Genomic DNA, 22,243 nt, shown 5'->3' on the forward strand with positions numbered 1-22,243 from the left:
TGAACAGTTTCTGAGTGATTCAGTTTTGGTTATTATTGGTCTAAATTTACCAAAGCGCCAGCGACCTTTAACAATCGCGCACGCTGCGTTGTAGGATTTTTTATCTACATTGTAATGTTGTGCAAATCTGTCCATGTAGATTACACATGTGTACTGTTCGAGAGGCAGAATTTCGATTGGCAGAGGATATTCTTCTTCATATTCTAGATCTTCTAGTTTTTTCATTTTCGGGTCAAAATGGTGCTTCACGTCTTCTGCAGCAAGAGAATTTTCCCATTGTATCCATTTTGGATGTAGTGCCACTGCATTCAGATTGCGTGGACTTGTTAATGCCTCAAGGGCTGATTCTGCTGTCAAAACAGATATGTTTCTGTTTTGGACTAGGGTTCTTTCTTTTGCTACAGCAGTCTGAACCGCTATTAGAAGTTTTTCAGTTGAACTGAACTTCATTTCAGCTTGTGTTTACAAGTGTGATTTGTAAGCTATTGGTACCGTTTCTCCCTCATTAGAGGTCAGGTACCTGAATCCGCATCTTCCTGGGATAACTCGGATTACAAGGTTGCGTATGTTTTCCCGTGTTTGTAATTTTGTTTTAGCTAACATGTCTGTTTGCAATGATCTTAAAATTTCTGTGTGTTTCTGAGTCCAATTATTTGGTTTGAAATCAGGTTTTATTAATTCATAGAGGTTTAATCCTCTCTGCATAATTTAGAATGTATGTTCTTCCGAAATTCAGGAAACCTAGTATTAATTGTAAATTCTTCAGCGTTTTTGGTGCTTGGAGTACAGCACATTGCTCTAAGAATTTGTCTGCTAGGCTCTTGCCTTCACTTGATAATTCAGATCCTAAAAACAGGACAGTTAGATGGGCAATTCGTGACTTTTTAAAGTTGAATTTGTAACCCTCAGCTGCGAACCCAAGTATTATGGTGTTCACTCTTTTCAAGTGTGTCTCCAGGTATTCATCTGTGAGATAGATGCCATCGACATAAGATAATGCCTCATCATCATATATTTGTAGTAACTGTTACCCTTGCTGAAAATAATCCTGGGCTATTCTTGAACCCCTGTGGGAGTCGACAGAATTGTTTTTTGTGACCCCATTATTGAGAAAGCGGTCAAATACCTGCTTTCAGGTGCTATGTTTTGACATAAGAATCCATTTGATATGTCTAATGTTGTTTTATATTTTTTGCGCACGATGTTATTCATTAGTGCTGCACTGTGTGAGTTTTGTACTGCAAATGTTTTGCAACAGGAGTTAAGGTGTCTGTAGCCCAAAACTAGACGATATGAATTGCCTGGCTTGGAGACAGGAAACAAAGGATTGTTCATTTGTGAGGTGCATGTTTCAATCACCCCCTGATATTCAAGTTGATCTAAGATCTCCCTGACTTGCTTTTTAGCTTCTTGTTTAACTGGGTACTGCCTTTGTGCAGTGGGTTGATTTTTTAACTGGATTTTGTGAGGAGGAGAATCCTCATCCCATCCTACATGATTTTTATATAAAGCAGGAGCATGGGCAACTGCCCAATTTCTTGCAAATGTGTATTTTTTATGAATTGGAATATGATTTGAGAAGGCAGGCATAATCATTTCTTCGCCATGAGGGCACTCCCTGACAAACTCTGGTGGCCAGTCTTTCTCAGCTAACAGTATGTCATAGCCTTTCGAAAGGTTATCCCAAAAGAGACCCCTTACTTTCCTAGTTTTGTCCCCCTCTATACGTAATGTTATTTCGTATAATTTATGGGGTTTGCTAACCCTGGTGTCTGCAGTTTCCACCTGAATGTATTCATTTGTGTCCACTGTCTCCAGAAGATTCATCAGGATCTTGCGAGCTATTGTTACTTCTGCTGCACTGTCTAGCATTGTCTGGGCCCACTCTCCGTTTTTCAGCTGTGTCCTCAGTATCCTCGGCATGTTTTATTCTAATACTGGCTACCTTCTTTCTTGGAAATTGTAATTTTTTACTTTGATGAGCAGGTTCCTTGTCTTTGGACTTGACGTGCTCTTCTTTGTGTTCTGACCGTCCTCTTCTTTCTGATTTCTGTGAGGAAGTCTGAAAAGATCGAGAGGGACGTGTATCAATATCTTGATATCTATCAGGTTTTCTTAATTCATCCCTATCTCTAAGGTTGTATCTTTTCTCAGAGGGCTCCCTCTGGGGAGACTTGCCTCCTTGTTCTTGAGATCTATTTCTCCGTTGAGGAGACCTTCCTCTGGACTGAAATCGTTTTTCTCTGGGAGTGGATTGTTTATTTCCATCCCAACTCTTTTTTGGAGTGTTTAGATTATTTTTAATAAATGTGTTTTCAGGATTTTCAGTTAGTTGGGGTTTTATTGGTTTCCCACCCAAACTATCTCTACCTAGTTCTTCATTGGATTTTTCTATGATTCTGGCAAGTTCAAATGGCTGTTCTGCTATATCTGTTTCTTTCAATTTCTGGAGGTATGTTATATCGTCCATTGCCAATTGAACTAATTCTCTGTATGCCTTTGTTAATTCTTTTAGTTTAACTAAAAGTTCTTCACTTGACATTTTATCAATGTCGGGATGTGGTGTGCAGCTGGCTAGAACCGGCCACGTGGCTCTGGTCTACCTAGTGGACCTAGCCTGGTGATGTGATTTTGATGTTTTAGGGCGCCTTTAAACCAGAGCAGGTGCTCCTGGTATGTTAGTGGGATTTCAACGTCCTTGAAAGGAGTGTATTCCTCTGGAGGTTCCTCTATTTTGTAATAGTGGAAGTCTTGTGTTACAGCGTTTGCTGCAGGAAAGTTTATCCATGAATAGAATACCTCTGTCTGCCGATATTCATGGGCCTCTACCACGAATATGACTGTACCACCTCTTGGTGATAGTCAGTTTGCTATAAGTTTAAGAGTTATAGTTCTTCTTACGTTGACCGGAATGAGTGTGACATTCAGCTCGTTTTGCTGGATACTTGTGTCATCCGCTAAGAGCTGAGCTGCTATTCCAGCTCTCTCTGTTTCATCGTCACTTTCCACCATTGTTACTGACAGAAAGTTATTTTTTGTTGCAGATCAAGTTTCAAGGGAAACAAAGATTAGGTGCACAATATTTTGGAACACTGTATCCTTCAACGTTGACTAAACCAAAAACTATACATAGGAATCTCTTCCTACTAATTTCCGGCGGATTTTAACCTTTTACCCACTCCAGGCGTCTTTTGGAGTTTTTATGGGAAAACGGGTCTGTGTGAAAAAGCACGACTGAGTTACTCTAATGTCTTGCGTTAGATTATCGCCTTACCAAACGTTGGGCGCCATGTAGTGTTGTTCCTATATTCCCAATAGGCTCTGTGCGTTGGAATAATATAAACAGCAGTGTAGACGGAGGACTGAGGTCGACTAGGTCTCTACTGACTATATTAGACTTAATTAATTTTGCCAGCTATCTCAGAGGCCACTAGAAACTTTCTCGAATGTTCAGGAAAGAGTTAACTCTCCTGATTTAGACAAGAAGGGATTAGTTTCTGACAACCGCTTAAACATGACAACTTTGCTCCCTCAGAATAAAGAGTGTATCTCTAGAGTCGTGTGAAAACAATAGACAACTATTTCACTGAGTCAATCGTGCGTACTTAGTTTCACCAGAGTGCAGAGAAATAGAGAGACGGGCGTTTTCAATAAAAGGTGTTATTTATTGAGCAGTCTTCTTTCTCATGCAAGAGAAATGAATTGCCACAATTGCAATACTTATCATGAAGTAAAGTACGTACAGTAAAAGTAGTATTATGAAATAATACTGTAAAAGCATTGATATGGTTTCTTAGCCATATGATACTTTAAAATGGATAAAATATATATATATATACATAAAAACAATGACTAACGTACTCAACTGGTGCTTCTAATATACGCCTACCCCGGTGTACCTTACCTAAGCCTAATACGTGGGAAGGAGTAAATAAGTAGCAGTTTAAGTTAAGTTGGTTTTTGCCAAGGAATCTGAATCAAGAATTCTCTTAAGGGTTTAGTCAGCTCCGTACCTTGGTTCTAGAATGTAGGAGGTCTTGTATCTCTCTCTCAGGACTCGATCTCCCAGCAACCCGCAAGGGTGACTGGAAACACCGGAGCTGGAATTTTCTCGGCTGGAGAAAAAGACAGCGTCTTTCTCAGTGCGTCAAAAAGGAGGGGCGGCTTCCTTCGGCTCTCGCATCAGCTGGGCTTCCGGCAAGTAGATAGCCGCTCTGCTCCAAACCACCGTGTGTTTGCTTAAGGCAACGTTGGTATATTTATACCTGAAAGGTGCCGGGTTTGACGTAAGGTTGGACATAAGACGTCACTAAGAACTAACAGTTCTTTCTGGACTCTGGGAGTTCTTGTGCAAATCAAAACAAGAGCAGGGGGAATTCCCGGGCTGCTGGAGGCTTGGTTTGTTTAAAGAACACGTTGTACTTTCTAGGAGTCTAGGGGAGTAGCCTTGCCGTATTTGGACTGCATGGGCTATTACTAAATATGGATATGATTCTTATGCCTTTATAAGGATACTATTTATTATAACCATATAAGGGCATAAATCGGGAATATCGAATTAGGGTACTAGATAGAAACACAACAAAAGACCCCCCGCCAGAATAGGATGGCTGTGGGGTCTTCGGCGGTCGGTCAGAACGTCCGCCGCTTTTCCGCCGCGGTCACCTTCCGACCGTGGCGGAAAAGCTCTAATATAGTGGCGGTGTCTATCAGACACCGCCAGCCATATTAGGATGGGGCAGAAAACATGCTTTTCTGCGGCGGCTTTTCCGCTGTGGAAAAGCATATGGTCTTTGGTGTTTAGGGGCCCATTGCGAGCTCCCAGGGTGTTGGGGGGTGGGGGGTGCACATGGGGGGTACCTATGGTACCCCCCTGCATTTGCATGCACAAAGCGGCAGGCACCGCGCGGTGCCTGCCACTTTGTGCATGCAAATGCAATGCATGCATTTTTAACATTGCGGCGGGTGCTGCTTGAAGCAGCACCCGCCGCAATGTTAAAGATACAGGATGTGACCGCCAGGGTGGCGGTCACATCCTAATTGGCATGGAGGGAACGCCGCTGCCCATGCGGACGGTCCCTCCACCTCGGAGGTGGCGGACGGCATCCTAATAGGCCCCCAAGTCCCAGTCGTGTCTCGCAGATAAAAGTGAAAAGACTGTTCCCTCTTATCTAAAATGAAATGACGAAGAGTGTGGCAAAAGTACAGTGTGTACCCCATTTTTTTTACTCTTATTTTTATTTTTTTAATTTGACATGTAGCCGTTATAGAAATAATGCCTTCCCTTGTTTGTTTCTTACCTATCAACGTGCATATAATAATTAATGTTATAATTTTTATGCAATATTTTAAGCAATGTCTTGTGTTTCATATATGTTATGCCTTGTTCGTTAATATGATACAATATTTTATTCGATCGGTAACTTCACAATGGCGGCTGCCACCGTGTCGTTATATTTAGAACCTAGTTACCACAGGAAATTGTTTATTTGGTTTTCTAATAACTTTGGCATCTTTTGATGATTCTTCACAAAACTTTCCAAAAAAAGTTCATCTTCCTCAGCTCCTTCCTTGAAAGTTTCTGGGTGGTCGGTTGAGCAGATCTTGAGAAAAAAAGGGGGAACCCAAATGCTATTTCCCAATGCAAATTCCATAAGGATTTTTGAACAGCGCTACAGCCCAAATGGTTAAACGGAATTACATCAAATGTGGCAGAAAGCTAGATCTTTAAGTGGAAAGCGTGTTTTTGTGATTTGGTGTAAATCTTTTCAGTAGTTTTTGAGTAACTACTGTTCAAAATGTGTGTATGTCTGGATGGTTGGGCCCTCTGGACTCTCGCGAGCATGCAACTTCAAATGATAGAGCAATCTAATTGGCAGAGGGGGGCTTTTTTCCTGTTGACTGTCTTCTCCCTTGGGGAATGAGAGACTCCTACGAGTATCACAGGAGCTCCAGCTCTGATTGGCTAGCCACAAAATGAAGGGAAATGTTGCAGCCACCATTGCAGGCTTGGGGATTTGGTCAGTTTAAACGTAACATTTTAAACCAAAAACATGACTGAAATTTATCAGTTATAGTTCACTCAAGAAACTATAACTTGCACCCTCGCCATGCACTGCTTGTGACCTCACATGTTACTAAACTAATGGCATATTTTTTGGCATCATTGATAACATCAATGATGGCAACTGAAATGACATCATTGATAACACTCTACAATATGGCTGGGGCACAGGTTTTTTGAGTTAACCATTACTGGTAAATTTCAGTTAAAAAAGGCATTTAATGATGTTATAAATATCTTATAAATTCTAATATCTCGATTTACAGTCGTGGGATGTTATGGAAACTGTGACTGGATCCATTTAAACTTCCATTGTCAGTGTATGTTTTCCTTCAAACTCTTTTGTCTCTTTCTATAGAGAGTGTGAAGTTTAGACATGCACAGAAGTGTTAGCATCGTGCCTGCCGTCTATCTAGGCTGACATATTTTTATTATTTATATTATAGTCACTGCCATAATATTATGTATACTTACAGTGGAGTCTAAAATATGAATTGAGATAACACATTCATCTCCATACTTATTGTGTCTTCTTGGGCTTTAGTTTCATCACACCAGTAAGCATGAGATATAAATCGGCGATCAGGAGCTATGAAAACACCTGTATTTGGACATAGTTTGGAGCGTCTTTGCAGCAGAACTATCAGGCCAGAAATCACGGCAGTTTGCTGCAAACGAGCCCCAGTCGAGGGTTGCTCTGGGGCTCCGAGAGCAGCACAGAGAAATGACCTTCATTCCGACATTGTTTATCATTCCCAGGCATGAGCTGTGATATAGAATAGCTAAACAGCTATTTCACGCTGCGAAAGATATGCTATGCGATCTATCCTAATAAACTTGATTACAGGCTTGCTATTTTTTGTTTCTGATCAATTTTCGCATTGCACTTAGAAGTAGCACTATGGTGTTAGGATGCTCGGAACATATTAATCATGTTAGGACTGTACCTATTGTATTTGTTAGGAATGTCATTTATTGCTGAAATTGCTTTCGTATTCTGAGGGGTTAAAATTCATATTTAATGTACCAGACTTCCGTTTTAGAAATAAACATTTTAAGGTTGAGTTACGCTGTGTACCTAAACTCATATAGAGGGATTAATAGTGATCAGAAAACATCACCCACATAGCAGTGGTTAGTGGGTTGTGTAATGGTCGAATTCCAACTGGATTCTAGTTCATGTTGGTGCATTGAACTCAGTCTTTGCACTGGGATGTTAGAAATTTGACCTCGGAAGCCCTAGGGTACCCAGATTGTGACTGAAGGTTAAGTGTAGTAGGCAGGTTTCTTATGTGTGGTATGTATGCATAGTAATATAGGAAGAGTAATACAAGCACCGGTGCAGAATTGCAGCTCTTGCTCCATCAAGTGTAAAGAGAGGCACTATGAAGGTTCTTTTATTAAGTACTACTTTCCACTATCATTAGTGTTTCAGTTCATCACCAACAGAAATGCACTAATTAATTTGGAATTGAAATATAATTCAGTTGTTAGAAGGGATACATCTCTAATGCAGAGGACAGTGCAGTGCAAGGTAGGAAATATAGCTCAGGTTGTTATTTGCATGTGTTTCACGCATGGTAAAAATACCAGGCCTGGGCGTAGTTCGCAGAGTTTTGCAACTCGGAACTCCGCGATGTTACCCAAAAACTCAGCGAAGTTCCGTGAGTGGCGGGAGTGCAGTGTGAACTGCAGTTTGTGCTGACATTACTGCCGCTCAGGGATCGCGAACTTACCGTTCGCGATTGCAAGCAGAGAGAAATCCCAGCTGCACATCGCGAAGCAGAGTTTTCTGCACTCCGCGAGCTCTGCGGAGTGCAGAGTACAAAAAACTCAGCAAACGGTGCACCGCCCAGGACTAAAAAATACTGGCCTGATGTAAAGCACACCTGTAGGGGACATCTACGTTGCTATTCCTATTCAGGGCAACATTAAAGAATGGCTATTCAGAGTTGAAGTCAGCTCAACCTCTGGAGTCAGTTTTTTTCTAAGGAATGTGCTGTAACCATATATAGATAAATACCCTCATTTTATGTATTAAAGTGGGAAACAATTGTATCATATATGTACTGCCAGAATATTTTAATTTGTTGTTGAATTTTATATTTTAATGGTACATTATTTGAGAAAGCATATTCATGAAGCATTTTTATTTCTAGGTTCGGTGCTGAGAACTCTTTTTTGCTAGAAACTAAGGTATGTTTATTTACATTTAGAAAGCATATTCTGGAGGAAAATGACTTTGATCTGTATATATTGTTTAATACATGCCCTTCCATGCTATAGTTATTTCTAAAGCCATTCCGATAATCTGTCTAAAACCCATTCATTCAGTCCTTTAATTCTGAAGAATACTTCTGACTGCAGATGCCTTTCCTTGTTAATACCCCCTAGTGCCAGACTGGATCCATAATGTTTTTAAAGAATCTCCCTCACACATCAGTAGGTGGCATAGAGCGGCTCCGCATCAGTTCCATCCTGCCCTGGACATGATGTTGGGCCACCTACCAAGCCACCACTCCTGCGCACTGGTATCACTTACTTTCGTTCTGCACTTTCTGGTGCGATCCACACCCTCAAATTCTGTCATGTTAACAGAGCATGTTTTACCCAAATGTAAAACCAGTGTGTAAGGGACATGTTCCTTCCAAAAACGACAGGGTTAAGCGTGTGCTGCTTGGATATGAATTTACCTTGAAAAAATGAAAAACAAGAAGAGCAGTTTTTCAAAACAGGAACAAGTTTGATTAATTGAATGCTGTGGCTGGGAGAGCTGCAACAGAGTCATGTCTGAAGACTGTTTCGATGAACAGCGGTTTTGACTTGCATCATATTCAAGTTCTTGAAGTTCAATAAACTGATTACATATTCTTGTAGAGCACGTAAATCTGTGCCTAGTCATGAACCATAGATTCAACTATCTGATAACGGGGCACAGATGGCTCTCGAGTTTGTGGAGACACAAAGTGGGCCAGTATCTATGTGCCCAGATGCCCTACATGGGGAGCACGTGTTCACTGCCCTTAGCATGCATGCTGTGTTCTGATTGGCTGAGTGTTCCTATATACACGTGGCATCTGACTTTATGGTATTTTGGGAACGTGCACGTCTCTGGCCAAAAATGTTTTATTGGGGCCAATCTTCTCTGACCTTTTGCAGTGTAGCTGCCTATCTGTGGCATCGCTGTGGGTTTTCCTTGTTTGATCGTTTGTCTTCGGGTTAAGTGTAACCCCACATATGACCTATCAATCAGTAGGATTGGGTTTGGATCACAGGACCTGTCAGACCATGTATCTCTGACTCGGGGTTGTTGGGAAGGTCATCTTAGGTGGATACGACAGCAATGATGCAAGTTTGTTATTACTTGTACATATAACATGGTGGTCATTGATATCGCATTTATTGATATTGACATTATTATACCACCTGTGTTGCTGAGCCTTTCGGAACCAGCGGGAGCCCAGGAGCAGCAGACCGGTTAGCTTGCTTGTGGTGCCTGCAGATGCAGGGAAGTGACACCTTCACTTCAAGGGTTACTCCTTCAGGTGCTTTGGATGTCCACTGGCCTTGGAAGGTTCCTGTATGGGGCACAGGTACGGGCGTTGCAGTAGACGAGCAGGGTGACGAGACCAGGAGCAGCAGGAGTCTTCCCAATTGCAGCCTTGGTGCCCAGTGCAAACTCCAGAGTGCCCAGACAGTCAAAGATGAAGTGGTATCTTGATCTGAATCTTGTCCCACGACGAATCTAGAGTTCCACCCATAGGTAAGCCCGTAAGTACCCTAAGGAAAGGGTTAGGACGATTCAGGGGTCCCTCCCAGAGGAGGAGCTGGACAGTGGAGAGGATACTCCCTTGTCCTTTGTCCAGTTTCGCACCAGAGCGGAAGCCAACGGCTCCCTGAACTGGTTTGAACTCGACTATGGAAGGAGGGCACCAAATGTGCCCAGCAATTGTCTCAGTGGCGCTGGCAAGCGCCCCCACCCTGCCCCAATACACTAAACCCTGTTTGGGAGGTGGTCACACCTCCCGGTGACAGGATATCTTTTGTTCTGCCTTTGCTGCTCAAGCTTGGCTCAGCAGCAGGATGGCAGAAACAAGTCTCTGATAAGCAGCAGCCCTAGCTTGCTGTCCGGTTCTGGAAGACTGGTATCGGAAGCACTGAGTACCTCCCGGAGGAGCTTTACAGTACATGGAATCATACCTCCCACACTGTTATTGTCCAGTAATGACACATGGGCCCTCTATATTTTATACGGCTGATGCACTTACGACCCGGGAGAATGGACTCCGTAGGTTGTAGGGGTGCCCTGCTCATGCAAGCCGACCTGCACACTTAGAACCGAGCACCCTGCCTTCAGCATTGCAAGGCCTGCCTTAGGGGTGACTTATAGGTTTAAAGTGCAGTGACCTCAGATATAGTGAAACCTATATCTGTGCAATGGCAGGCCTGGAGTCGCAATATAAGTAGTGTCTCATGGGTGGAATACATGCTTCAGCCCATGGGAGACCCCTGGTGTACCTATGCCCTGTTTACCTCAGTACCATATACTGGGGACGTTTAAGGGTTTACTAGTAGCCAATCTGGGATGTACCTAAGTACTCACCATTATCAATTTAGGGGAGAAAGCACAGAGACTGGGGTCCTGATTGGCAGGATCCCAATCAAAGGACCCCAATCAGACAAGTCAGAAACAGCATAACATCAGGCAAAAAGTGGGGCTAACCATAAAAAGCAGATCCAACTTTCCTACATAGACCTTCTTCATTGTGAACGAGTGCCACCAAAGAAGGCATCACCTCTGTGAACAGACTTGAGACCAAAGGGAAGAGCTGCAAACTGATACTAGCTGTTCTACAGTGCAAACCGACTTAAGCTTTGATCTTCTGTTCATAATGAAAATTACTTATGTATTTTGTTCATCCTAGTATGCCAGAAACTGCTCGGCAGGCCCGTTGTTAGAACCTGCTGAAGAAGATCCATCCTGATATGTATCGTGGGTATAAAACAGTTGAGAACTTTTAGATCAATTACGAGATGAAAGCCGCCAGGGTGTTTTTGTACCAGAAATACAATGGAAATTACTCCCTGACATAGTTGTGTTTTTGGAACTGGTATCACCGCCTGTTTTGCCAGAAGTATCTGAAAGAAACAGGTTAGTATTAGATTCCTTACCTTAGAATATCCCCAGGCGTCAGTCTGGATCCGGAAACTTTTGCGTAGCAGTACCCCTGCGCGTCGGTAGGCGTCGTCTGCAGGCGTCCCCTGCGGCTCCGCGTCGTCGGCGTCGTGCGCCGTGATGACGTCGCTGGAGTATATAGACGCCGCCTCCGCGCGCTGACGTCAGTTCTTCTTTTTTCCGCGCCAGTTAGCGCAGATCCGAAGAGCAGTACTCCGGTCTTTTGACCAAGTGTTTGTAAAACTTAATCTTTCTACGGTGCCGGTAGGATGCCTGGGTTTAAGAGCTGCGACGAGTGCGACCGCATGATGTCGGTCACCGACCACCATCGACTCTGCCTCCGGTGTCTGGGCGCGGACCACGACGTGGAGTCCTGCGTCGACTGTCGGGCCTTGACTGGAAAAGCTAGGCGGGAGCGGTCCCGCAAGCTTCTCGAGCTCCGAGTGTCGGCCCCGCGTCGAGAGCGGTCCCGGTCCGGTCGGAGGTCGAGGGAACGATCGCGGAGCCGCCATGGGCGCTCCGGGAGTCGCCACCATTCCTCCGGTTCGTCAGGTAAGCACAAGAAGTCGGGGCGTCGCCATCGCACCCCCGACTCCCCCCGACGCCCGCGTGATGCGGCCGGGGGCTCGGGTGGCCCCACCCCCGCGGGCCCGCGTGGGTCACCGACGCCGTCTACCCCATACCCGTCGGTCCCTGGGGAAGGCGCGTCGCGTGAGGAGATCGAGGCCTTCCTCATTGCTATGAGGGCGAGGTCTCCTCCGGCGGGGCCTACGGCGCCTGCGGGGCCGTCGGTCCCGTCTGGGGGCCCGAGCGGTTCGGGTGCTTCTGCCCCGACGCCGCCGGTGGCTCCGGTCCCGGCGCCGCTGGGTCCCTCAGGTTCGTCGCCGGCTGGTCTCCCGGCCTCTCCGGCGTCGGTTCCTTTGGGCCAACCCGTGGTGCCGCCTCCGCGTGGTGCAGCAACTCCGCCGTCGGCTCCGGCCGGCGTCGGGTCCCCGGCACCGACGCCGCGCGGCGCCACCCCCATTCCCTCCCCGACTCCGGACACGGAGTCGGACCGGCGTCGGCCGACGCCGGATCCGACGCCGATGGGGCCCGTTGACCCCGATGTCTATATCGTCGACCCAGAATATGGGTATGATGAGGATGAGTATGGAGAGGGTTGGGAGGGGTCTGAGGACCCTTTATCCCGTGCCTGCCAGTATGATGTGGACTGGGTAGGTGATCTGGGTGATGCCAGTGGCCTGGACGAGTCGCCCAACCCTGGGTTTGTCTCCCCGTCCCCTGTGGCGTCTGAGGCAGGTGCTGCCTATTCAGTGGTCCTGATGAGGGCTGCCAAGGCCTTACACCTTGAGCTCCCCGTCGCGAAGGTCAAACCGAACATTCTGACCGAAGTGTTTAAACCGCAGTCATGCCCCCAGGAGCCTCTGCTGCCGTTTAATGAGGCCCTGACGGATGTCCTTTTGGGCACCTGGTCCAGGCCCGCTTCCGGTGCACCGGTTGACCGGAATGTGGCAAGGCGTCACCGTCCATGCTCGGACGACCCTGCCTTTTTATCCACCCATCCCTCCCCGGAGAGTCTGGTGATCCAGGCCTCCACTTCGCAGTCCGCATTTCCGTCGGCTCCGCCCGATCGGGAATCAAAGCGGTATGACCAGTTTGGTAAAAAGGTATTTTCCTCTTTGAGCGCTGGACTGCGGTCTTGTAATACCGCGTGCCTCTTGGGCCGCTACACCCACTCCCTGTGGGATACGGTCGAAGAGTGTTTGCCGCAATGCCCCCAGGAAGTGCGGGACAAGCTCACCCGGGCCTTGGTTGAAGGCCGGGATGCGGCGCGGTACTCGATCCGTTGTGGTCTGGACACGACCGACTCCCTGGGACGGGCCATGTCCACGACGGTGGCGATTCGTCGCCATGCTTGGCTGAGATCTGCCAACTTTTCGCCAGACGTCCAAAATACACTCATGGACATGCCATTTGATGGCAGTCGCCTGTTTGGTGACAAAGCGGACCACGCGCTGGAGCGCTTCAAGGACTCCAGGGTCACGGCCAAGTCCTTGGGTCTTTCGACCCAGCGCCAGCAGACGGGTTCGTTTCGCCCCTTTCGTGGCCAAGGGAGGGGCGGTCCCACACGTGCTGCCAGCCACGCGCCGCAGAACGCTCCCCAGCGCGGTGGCGGCCGTGGTTTCCGCCGTGGTGGCGGTAGAGGCCAGCGGCGTGGTCAGTCCACGCCTCCCTCCGCTGCTGCATCCAAGCCTTCCTAGTCCGAGCTTTCGGGCTCACGTGACGCCAGTGGGTGGCAGGGTTCGCCATCACCACTCCCGCTGGCGCGCGATAACATCGGACAGGTGGGTGCTGCAGCTCGTTCGAAGGGGCTATGCCCTCCCCTTCGAGTCCACTCCTCCAGCCATGCCACCGCAGAACCACCATGTGTCGGGGGACCACTTGACACTTCTGCAGGAGGAAGTTACGGCCCTCTTGGCCAAGGGGGCCATCGAGCGCGTTCCTGGGCCAGAAGTAGGGTGTGGTTGCTACTCCCACTACTTTCTGGTACCCAAGAAGGACAAGGGAGGCCTGCGTCCTATCTTGGACCTGCGGAACGTCAACGGCTTCCTCCGGAAGGAGAAGTTCAAGATGTTGACTTTGGCTCAGGTCTTGGCTGCTCTAGACCCACAAGACTGGATGGTAGCGTTGGACTTGCAGGATGCGTATTTTCACATCCCCGTCCTGCCGGCCCACCGGCGTTACCTGCGGTTCACGGTAGGCCACGAGCACTTTCAGTTTATCGTGCTCCCATTCGGCCTTACCAGCGCCCCACGGGTGTTCACGAAAGTGATGGCGGTGGTCGCAGCTCATCTGCGCCGGTTAGGGGTTTCAGTCTTCCCCTACCTCGACGACTGGTTGTTGAAGGCGGGCTCGCCCCAGACAGTCGTCCACCACCTTCAGACGACGGCAGACCTCCTGCACGAGCTGGGGTTTTCCATCAATGTGCCGAAATCACACCTGTGTCCCTCTCAAAAGCTCCTTTTCATCGGAGCGGTTCTCGACTCGGCGCAGTTTCGGGTTTATCCCCCGGAACGGCGGGTCCGGGATATTCAGGCTCTGATTCCCATCTTTCAGCCGTTATCCCGGGTTTCGGTCAGGTTGACGCTGCGGCTTCTGGGGCTGATGGCCTCCTGCATCCTACTGGTGCCTCACGCCAGGTGGCGGATGCGGGCTCTGCAGTGGGACCTGATGTTTCAGTGGGCCCAGCATCAGGGCAACCTATCCGACCATGTCCTGATCTCGGAGGGCACTGCGAGACAGTTGCAGTGGTGGCTTACGGACCGCGATTGGGTCAGAGGCAGATCCCTCTCCCTTCCCCAACCGGAGCACGTGGTTGTGACGGACGCGTCCCTCCAGGGCTGGGGTGGCCACTTGGGAGAGGCGGAGATCAGAGGCATCTGGTCTCCGGCGGAGTCCCGGCTCCATATCAACATGTTGGAGCTACGGGCGATTCGCCTAGCACTGAAGGCATTCCTCCCCTTTGTCAACGGGAGTGTAGTGCAGGTGTTCACGGACAACACCACCGCCATGTGGTACTGCAACAAACAGGGCGGTGTGGGGTCGTGGACCCTTTGCCAGGAGGCTCTGCGTCTCTGGCAATGGCTGGAACGTCAGGGCGTGACTCTGACGGTTCAACACCTGGCAGGTTCTCTGAACGCCAGGGCGGACGAACTCAGCCGTCGGTGCTCGGTGGATCACGAATGGCGTCTGAACTCGGACGTGGCGAGAGGCCTCTTTCAGCAATGGGGAGAGCCTTGGTTAGATCTATTCGCCACAGAAGAGAACGCGCAATGTCATCAGTTCTGCGCGTTGGAGTTTCCAAGACGGCACTCGCTCGGCGACGCCTTTCGGCGCGAGTGGAGTTGCGGTCTGTTGTACGCCTTTCCGCCTATACCACTTCTGCCCAGAGTGCTGAAGAAGATCAGGCGCGACCGGGCCCAAGTTATCCTTGTGGCTCCGGACTGGGCTCGAAGGTACTGGTATCCCGAGCTACTCAGCATGACAGTCGGTCCCTCGATCCGCCTGCCCCTTCAGGAGGACCTTCTGTCGCAGCAGCAGGGGACGGTCCTCCACCCGAACCTGTCCAGTCTCCACCTCCATGCTTGGAGATTGAGCGGCGACAGTTGAGGCCATTTGACTTGCCTCCTGAAGTCTGTGATGTTATTCTGGCAGCCAGGCGTCCCTCCACAAAGTCGGTATACGCCTGCCGGTGGAACAGATTTGTGGCATGGTGCACAGCAAAGGCTGTGGACCCCCTTTCTGCCCCTCTGTCTGAGGTTCTCCTCTTCCTTCTTTCCCTTGCCCAGCAGGGCTCTGCTCTGGGCACTATCAAGGGCTATCTTTCTGCCCTTTCCGCCTTCTTAAGGCTACCTGATCAGCCATCTTTATTCGAGTCCCCTATTGTATTACGATTCTTAAAAGGCATCACGCACATGTATCCACCTGCTCCGTTCGTGATGCCTCAGTGGGACTTGAACCTGGTTCTGACTTTCCTGATGTGTGCTCCCTTTGAGCCTCTTCATTCCTGTCCTCTCCGTCTTCTCACTTTAAAGACGGCCTTCCTGGTTGCCATCACCTCTGCCAGGAGAGTGAGTGAGCTCCAGGCCCTTTCTGTTAAACCTCCTTTCTTGTCTGTTCATCCTGACAAGGTGGTTCTTAGGACTAGACCTTCTTTCCTGCCCAAGGTAGTCTCTGCTTTTCACATTGGGCAGTCCATCACCTTGCCCTCCTTCTTCCCGCCTCCGCATCCTTCAAAGGATGAAGAGCGGCTCCATCGTCTGGACCCAAAACGTGCGCTTTCATTTTACATGGATCGCACACGCCAGTTCCGGGTGGATGACCAACTGTTTGTTGGCTACGTGGGTGAGAAGAAGGGAAGGGCGGTACAGAAACGAACCATCTCTCGGTGGGTCGTCCTGTGCATCAAAGCATGCTACTCTTTGGCTCGGAAGGAGCCTCCTGTTGGGCTGAGGGCCCATTCCACTCGGGCTACGGCGGCTACTACTGCCCTGGGCCGGGGAGTCCCTTTGCAGGACATTTGCCAGGCGGCTACGTGGGCCTCGCTGCACACCTTTGCGAGGCACTACTGCCTGGACAGTCAAGTCCGGAGGGATGGCTTCTTTGGCCGTTCGGTCCTCCAGGACTTTCTGGTGTAGGTTGTATTGGTTCGCAGACCCACCACCGGGGTTGGTATTGCTGGGGTATCTATTCTAAGGTAAGGAATCTAATACTAACCTGTTTCTTTCAGATGAACAAGTTACTTACCTTCGGTAACGATATATCTGTAAGAAACAGTAGTTAGTATTAGATTCCTTACCGCCCCACCCATCCTCCCCGTTCTGCGAACTGATACCTAGGGTTAAGGACATCCCTTTCAGGGCCCTAGTTTCAAATGGCACCAGTGTTAGTTCTCACATGGCTCTGCGTGTTCTGGCGCGGAAAAGCTGTGTGCAAAGAACTGACGTCAGCGCGCGGAGGCGGCGTCTATATACTCCAGCGACGTCATCACGGCGCACGACGCCGACGACGCGGAGCCGCAGGGGACGCCTGCAGACGACGCCTACCGACGCGCAGGGGTACTGCTATGCAAAAGTTTCCGGATCCAGACTGACGCCTGGGGATATTCTAAGGTAAGGAATCTAATACTAACTACTGTTTCTTACAGATATATCGTTACCGAAGGTAAGTAACTTGTTCTTCAATACCTGTATTCTCATTTCAGACTACCGCAGAGGCTGGCAAGAAAAAGGAGTCACCTGGACCACTGTACCGGGTTTTCGAGCAGAAAACACTGTTTTGTAAACTTCTCCTAGAATATAAAAATAAAATGATTGGAGACGGATCACAGTATGAAATATAGCTTGCCTATTTTGGAGTAGGCAAGTATTTTCACACCAAGTGTCCCAGGTGTTGGAACCACGGACCTGTTTTTATCGTCAGGTAATTCCACTCAATAAAATCATATTAGGCTTTGGCTGCAGGTGCATCCAAGCCTCTTTACCCGTTTCCTTTACTAGTGGGAGCAGATGGCAATACTCACGCAAGCCAGAACATTGTTTATCTTTTGGGGGATCTCTATTAATAGTCATAAGCATTTGAAAAGCTCCTCCCACGTGCGGGAATCCTGGAGCACTTCTTCATAGAATATCTTCTTACGTGTAAACATTCACCTTTCTTCAGGAAGGCCTGCAGAAACACTTAAGAAAGAACATAATATGCATCCTAGAAAACAGGCAACAGTAGTGAAATTCTTCAGATTGTACTTAGAAAAGGGTTAACCCTTTCGGTGCTCATGATGGAATGGTTCTGTCATGAGCACAGGTGCTCCTGTGCTCATGACGGAACCATTCCATCATGAGCACACTTGCACAAAATCCCTCTTCTTTAAACAGCAGAGGGATTTCCTTTTTTCTTTTTTGACATGGGAGGTGGGAAAGAGCTTCTCCAATCTCCCAAGCCTTTTTTTATTTCAATGTAATGATGATTGTGCGCATGGTGCGCTGTCGTCATTACATTGAAAACAAAACTGAAACTAAGTTTCAGTTTCACTCTTTCGGTGCACCCCTCCCGGAGCCCCAAAACGCATGGGTGAGGTTTTGTGGAAAGTGGAGAATCTCCCCTTTCCTATGGTGCGGATCCCTGTTTGGGGATCGCTACAGGAGGGTGATCCCTAAGCAGGTATCAACCCCCTAGCCAGCAGGGAGGAGGAGCGGCCCATGGGCAAGGGCCGTTTCTCCCCCCAAAAACTTCTGGCATAACCATTTTTATTCCCCCCCCTGGGGGGCATATGTTGGCAGTAGCCCCCAAACTGCCTTCCCAGGGGGGCAGAAAGCACCCTAGACACCAGAGATTATATTTTATAGGCCAGGGGTGGGGGCTGCCAAGAACCAGCATGCAAATGCCTCCACCCCAAAAGAATTTACTACAGTCTTTCTTCCATTGAAAACTGACCCCTTTTCTGCAATGTGCCTAAATTTGGATTTTGGGCTCTAGCTCAGCCGGCACCGAGAGAAACCTAGCAAACCTGTACATTTTTGAAAACTAGACACCCTGAGGAATCCAGTATGTGGTGACTTGTGTGGCTCTTACCAGGTTTTGTTACCCAGAAACCCTTGCAAACCTCAAACTTTGGGAAAAAACACATTTTTCTCACATTTCTGCGATGGAAAGTTCTGGAATCTAAGGGGAGCAACAAACTTTCACCAACGCAGATTTCCCCCAAGTTTCACGATAAACATGGTGCCTCACTTGTGTGGGTAGGCCTAGTGCCCATGACATGAAATGGTCCAAAATGTACTGTGGAGACTTCAAAATTATTTATTACAAAAATACCTTATTTTGTGAGGGGGTCACCTGCGTTTTTTATTCTTGGGTTTGGTAGCCATCTAGGGAAACCTACCAATCCGAGACATTTCTGAAAACTAGGCACCGGAGGAGTGCAGGGAGGTGTGACTTGCGTGGATCCAAAAAATGTCCCACGTTTCGGTATGGGGATGTTTTAGGCTCACCGGGCTGACAGAAATTTTCTACCACCCTGCGTTCCCTCAGGTCTCCTAATAAAAATGGTACCTCTCTTGTGTGGGTGAGCCAAGTATTGTTATATTTCATATAGGTTTCCCAATATTGGCTCAGCTAACATCATAACCTTTCACCTATACTCTCCCCTACACTACACACATAACTGTTCTTGGGGACTGACCTTTTACCTAGATATGGCACTGCACACAAAACGCTGGATTTTCCTTGATAAATGCCTCATACATTATGCATGAGGATTCTTGGAAACTCAGCAGAACTACCATCTCCTGTGTGATAACTATGTATAAAGTTAATTCCCGACATCCTAAATCCGACAAGTGGCACAGCAAGATGGAACCCTGGGGAGACCTTTGGGTATATAAACATCACATGCTGCTGAGACAAGAGAAAGAGATCAGGACTTCTCTGCCAACACAATGACGCAATACACTAAGGTTCCTGCATGCAGATACTCCAGCTCACAGTGGTCTAACATCCCTTGTGGGGTGTCTAGCTCGAGACCAAGACAGGGTCCCACAGTCTATCACTTCAGGTAATGGGGTTGACTTTATCCTAGAGGGATTTTTGGCTTAACACCTACATACATTCTAGGTACACTTAGATACATCTTCTTAGGGTAGCATTGTAGGAGTACGTATTTTATTGTCATGTATTTCAGTTCAGTTCAAAAACCTTTATTTTGGTCACTAGGACCATAAAAGTGTACAGAGATAAAATGAACTAACATTGTAAATTTAAAACATTTCGGACAGTGCAAAAAATACCTATTCCATCGGAAATAGTTTGCCTGCACATAATAACATAATGATTCCTTTCATACAGCACAATGTTAAGGTGGCAAAGAGGAGGGAAAGTAGCACAATACATAGGCTGAATACCAGGTAGCAGATCAAATTCATTTAGTGTAAATATACCCAATGCATATGAGACAACAGCAGTAATACAATAAATAATTAAAACTACAGGATTCAGTTAAAAACTAGATCTAACATAAACATTGTAAAAGCTGTTTTCCATTAGTGGGCAATACCATAGTTTATACATTGGACACTTGTGTAGATACTGCAATCTGGCTAGCAATATTTATTTGTTTTTCCTTTTCTAAAAAAGCCCATCTCCTCCGCCACATTGCATTTAGAAATCGAGAGGCAGCGAAGACAATGGGCTTGGAAGTGTTGTGCTTCAAAACTCTGAATGCCGCCTTACAATGCACAAACCCCAAATTCCGGCCCAATTGCATAAGCCAACACCGCCTTGCTGCTTGATACCCGGGACAAAAGAATAGAAGATGCAGTTCTGACTCCTCCTGGTTATTGCATGCAGGGCACCCATGTAGTGGCAGTCCAGCCCGTTTGGAAGTAAAAGCCCGGAGGGGTATAGTACTGTATCTGAACTGAACATATCATTTCCTTGCTGAGAAGGGTAGGATGTCATCCAGAAAGGGTTCTAATTTGTAGTCCCCATTAACAATGAGGAACTGTATGGTTAAAACACCTAATTTCGGATTTGCCTGGATGGCCTCGAGCTTTTGGGTTCGATAAATTCTCAGCAGTTCAGCTCGAGAAATCAAAAGGCTAGTTTCTTCAGGATTACTCCAAAGGGTTGGTTTGGCTATCCTTACACATTCATGCCTTACATGCGCAAACCAAGGAACTTTTTTTAATATCCCTGGGTAAGCTAATAGCTCCTTGGTTTCTGCTTGGTACTCTGCTAATTCTGGGGTCACCCACAGCCTGCGTCGAAAAGTTAGGGGTTGTAAAGCAGCCTCATCTTCGATCGTAGCTATGCCTAAGTCTAATCGCAAGGGGATTAACCCCTTCGATGCTCATTACGAGCTCAGCTCGTCATGAGGTATACCTCTAGGGTGCTCATGACGAGCTGAGCTCGTCATGACCACACCCATTTTCATTATGGCCCAGCACAGGAGAGGATGTTCTAAAGCACCCAAGGTGTTAACAGGGTACTAGGCGGAAGGCCCAGAATTTGTATGAGGAAACTGTGTTCAACTTTACTTAGAGGGGCAGAGGAACAGTGACCCCAGTGTTCGGCCCCATACAACATGGCTCCCTTTGCTTGCGCCATATAAATCTCAATGGCAGGGCCGATAGTTTTGATAGACGATTCCCTTACCAGTTTAGCTATACCCCCAGAGGTCTTGGCTAATTTTAACTTGGCTTTGGCTATTTGGGGCGCCCAGTTCATATTTCCAGTGTAATGCCATTTAATTGGGGGTTTGGGCGTGTTTTCTTGGGCGGATTAACTACCATGAACTTGATTTTCATGGTGTTGATCACAAAGCCCCTGTTATTGCAAAAAGTGACAAACCTATCCAATATCCTCTGGATACCCATCGGCAACTTGGACATCAAGAGGGGGTCGCCAGCAAACATCAATGCTGGTACCTTTGAGTTTGCTAGTTTCGGGGCATCGTTGTCCTCAACCTCTGAAAGTTGTGCAATGAGTGCGTTAACAAAGAGGCAAAACAGGGTTGGTGCGAGCACAGGGAGTTGGTGCGAGCACACAACCCTGTCTCACTACTCTGTCAACTGGGAGTCTGTTAGTTAATTCTCCACCCCTGCCACATCTTACTTGAGCATAAGTAGCACCGTGCAGCTTGATAAGCATCCTGAGCAAATAGGTGGGAATCCCCAGTTATCTTAGCACCCCCCCAAAGTTCAGTTCTAGGCACCAAATCATGTATTTTATATACTTGCCTGTATTCATGATTATAGCAAAATGGTAGAAATCTACCAACCTTTTACTTTCCTAGTGCTTCTAATCATTTATATCTGTTACTGTCTAATGGTTGTTTCACCACACCTATTTTACACTGGAATAACAACTGTTCAATAAATACTTATTGAAAAACGTCCATACCGTTTTTTCTGTGATGCTCTCTGGAGACTAAGGGCCAGATGTAGGTGCCCAAATACCGGTCGGAAACGGCCGAAAATACCGATTTTCGGCCGTTTCCTACCGGTATTTGGGCATTGTTATGTAGGGGTGTTGAAAACATACATATTCGGTAATTTTACCGAATCTGTAAAATTACAGAAACGGTAAATTTACCGATTCGGTAAATTTTACCGATTCGGTAAATTTACCTTTCGGTAAAATTACAGAATATGTATTTTCACATGTAGGTTATGTTATGTTAAGCTGTTTTATAGCGCGCACAATTACTGCCGGAGTATCCTGGCGCGAAAGAAGGAAAACAAAAGAAGTAAAGCAGCCAAGCACTGAAGTAACATAACAATTTACACAGCTAATCTAAACAAATGGGTTTTTAGTGCTTTCTTAAAAACCGTGAAGTCCACCGTGCTGCGCAGAGAAACTGGGAGCGCATTCCATGCTCGCGCAGCTCTCACTGTCACAGAGTGCCCACCCAGCCGGATGCGCCGAAAACGCGGTACTTGCACGTG

General features: G+C 47.3%; 1 protein-coding gene across 4 annotated transcripts in view; it reads left to right on the forward strand.

Moving 5' to 3' along the window:
* Positions 1-22,243, forward strand: part of SYCP2 (synaptonemal complex protein 2) — a 2,783,385-nt gene that overhangs the window by 1,499,693 nt on the left and 1,261,449 nt on the right. For all 4 annotated transcript variants that reach the window (XM_078651823.1, XM_078651822.1, XM_078651824.1 and 1 more), the window contains one exon: positions 8,224-8,260. In XM_078651823.1, the coding sequence (XP_078507949.1) occupies positions 8,224-8,260 (37 nt within the window). The remainder of the gene's footprint in view (positions 1-8,223; positions 8,261-22,243) is intronic.

This window comes from Lissotriton helveticus, chromosome 7 (genome assembly GCF_964261635.1).
Source record: "Lissotriton helveticus chromosome 7, aLisHel1.1, whole genome shotgun sequence".
Classification (NCBI taxonomy): domain Eukaryota; kingdom Metazoa; phylum Chordata; class Amphibia; order Caudata; family Salamandridae; genus Lissotriton; species Lissotriton helveticus.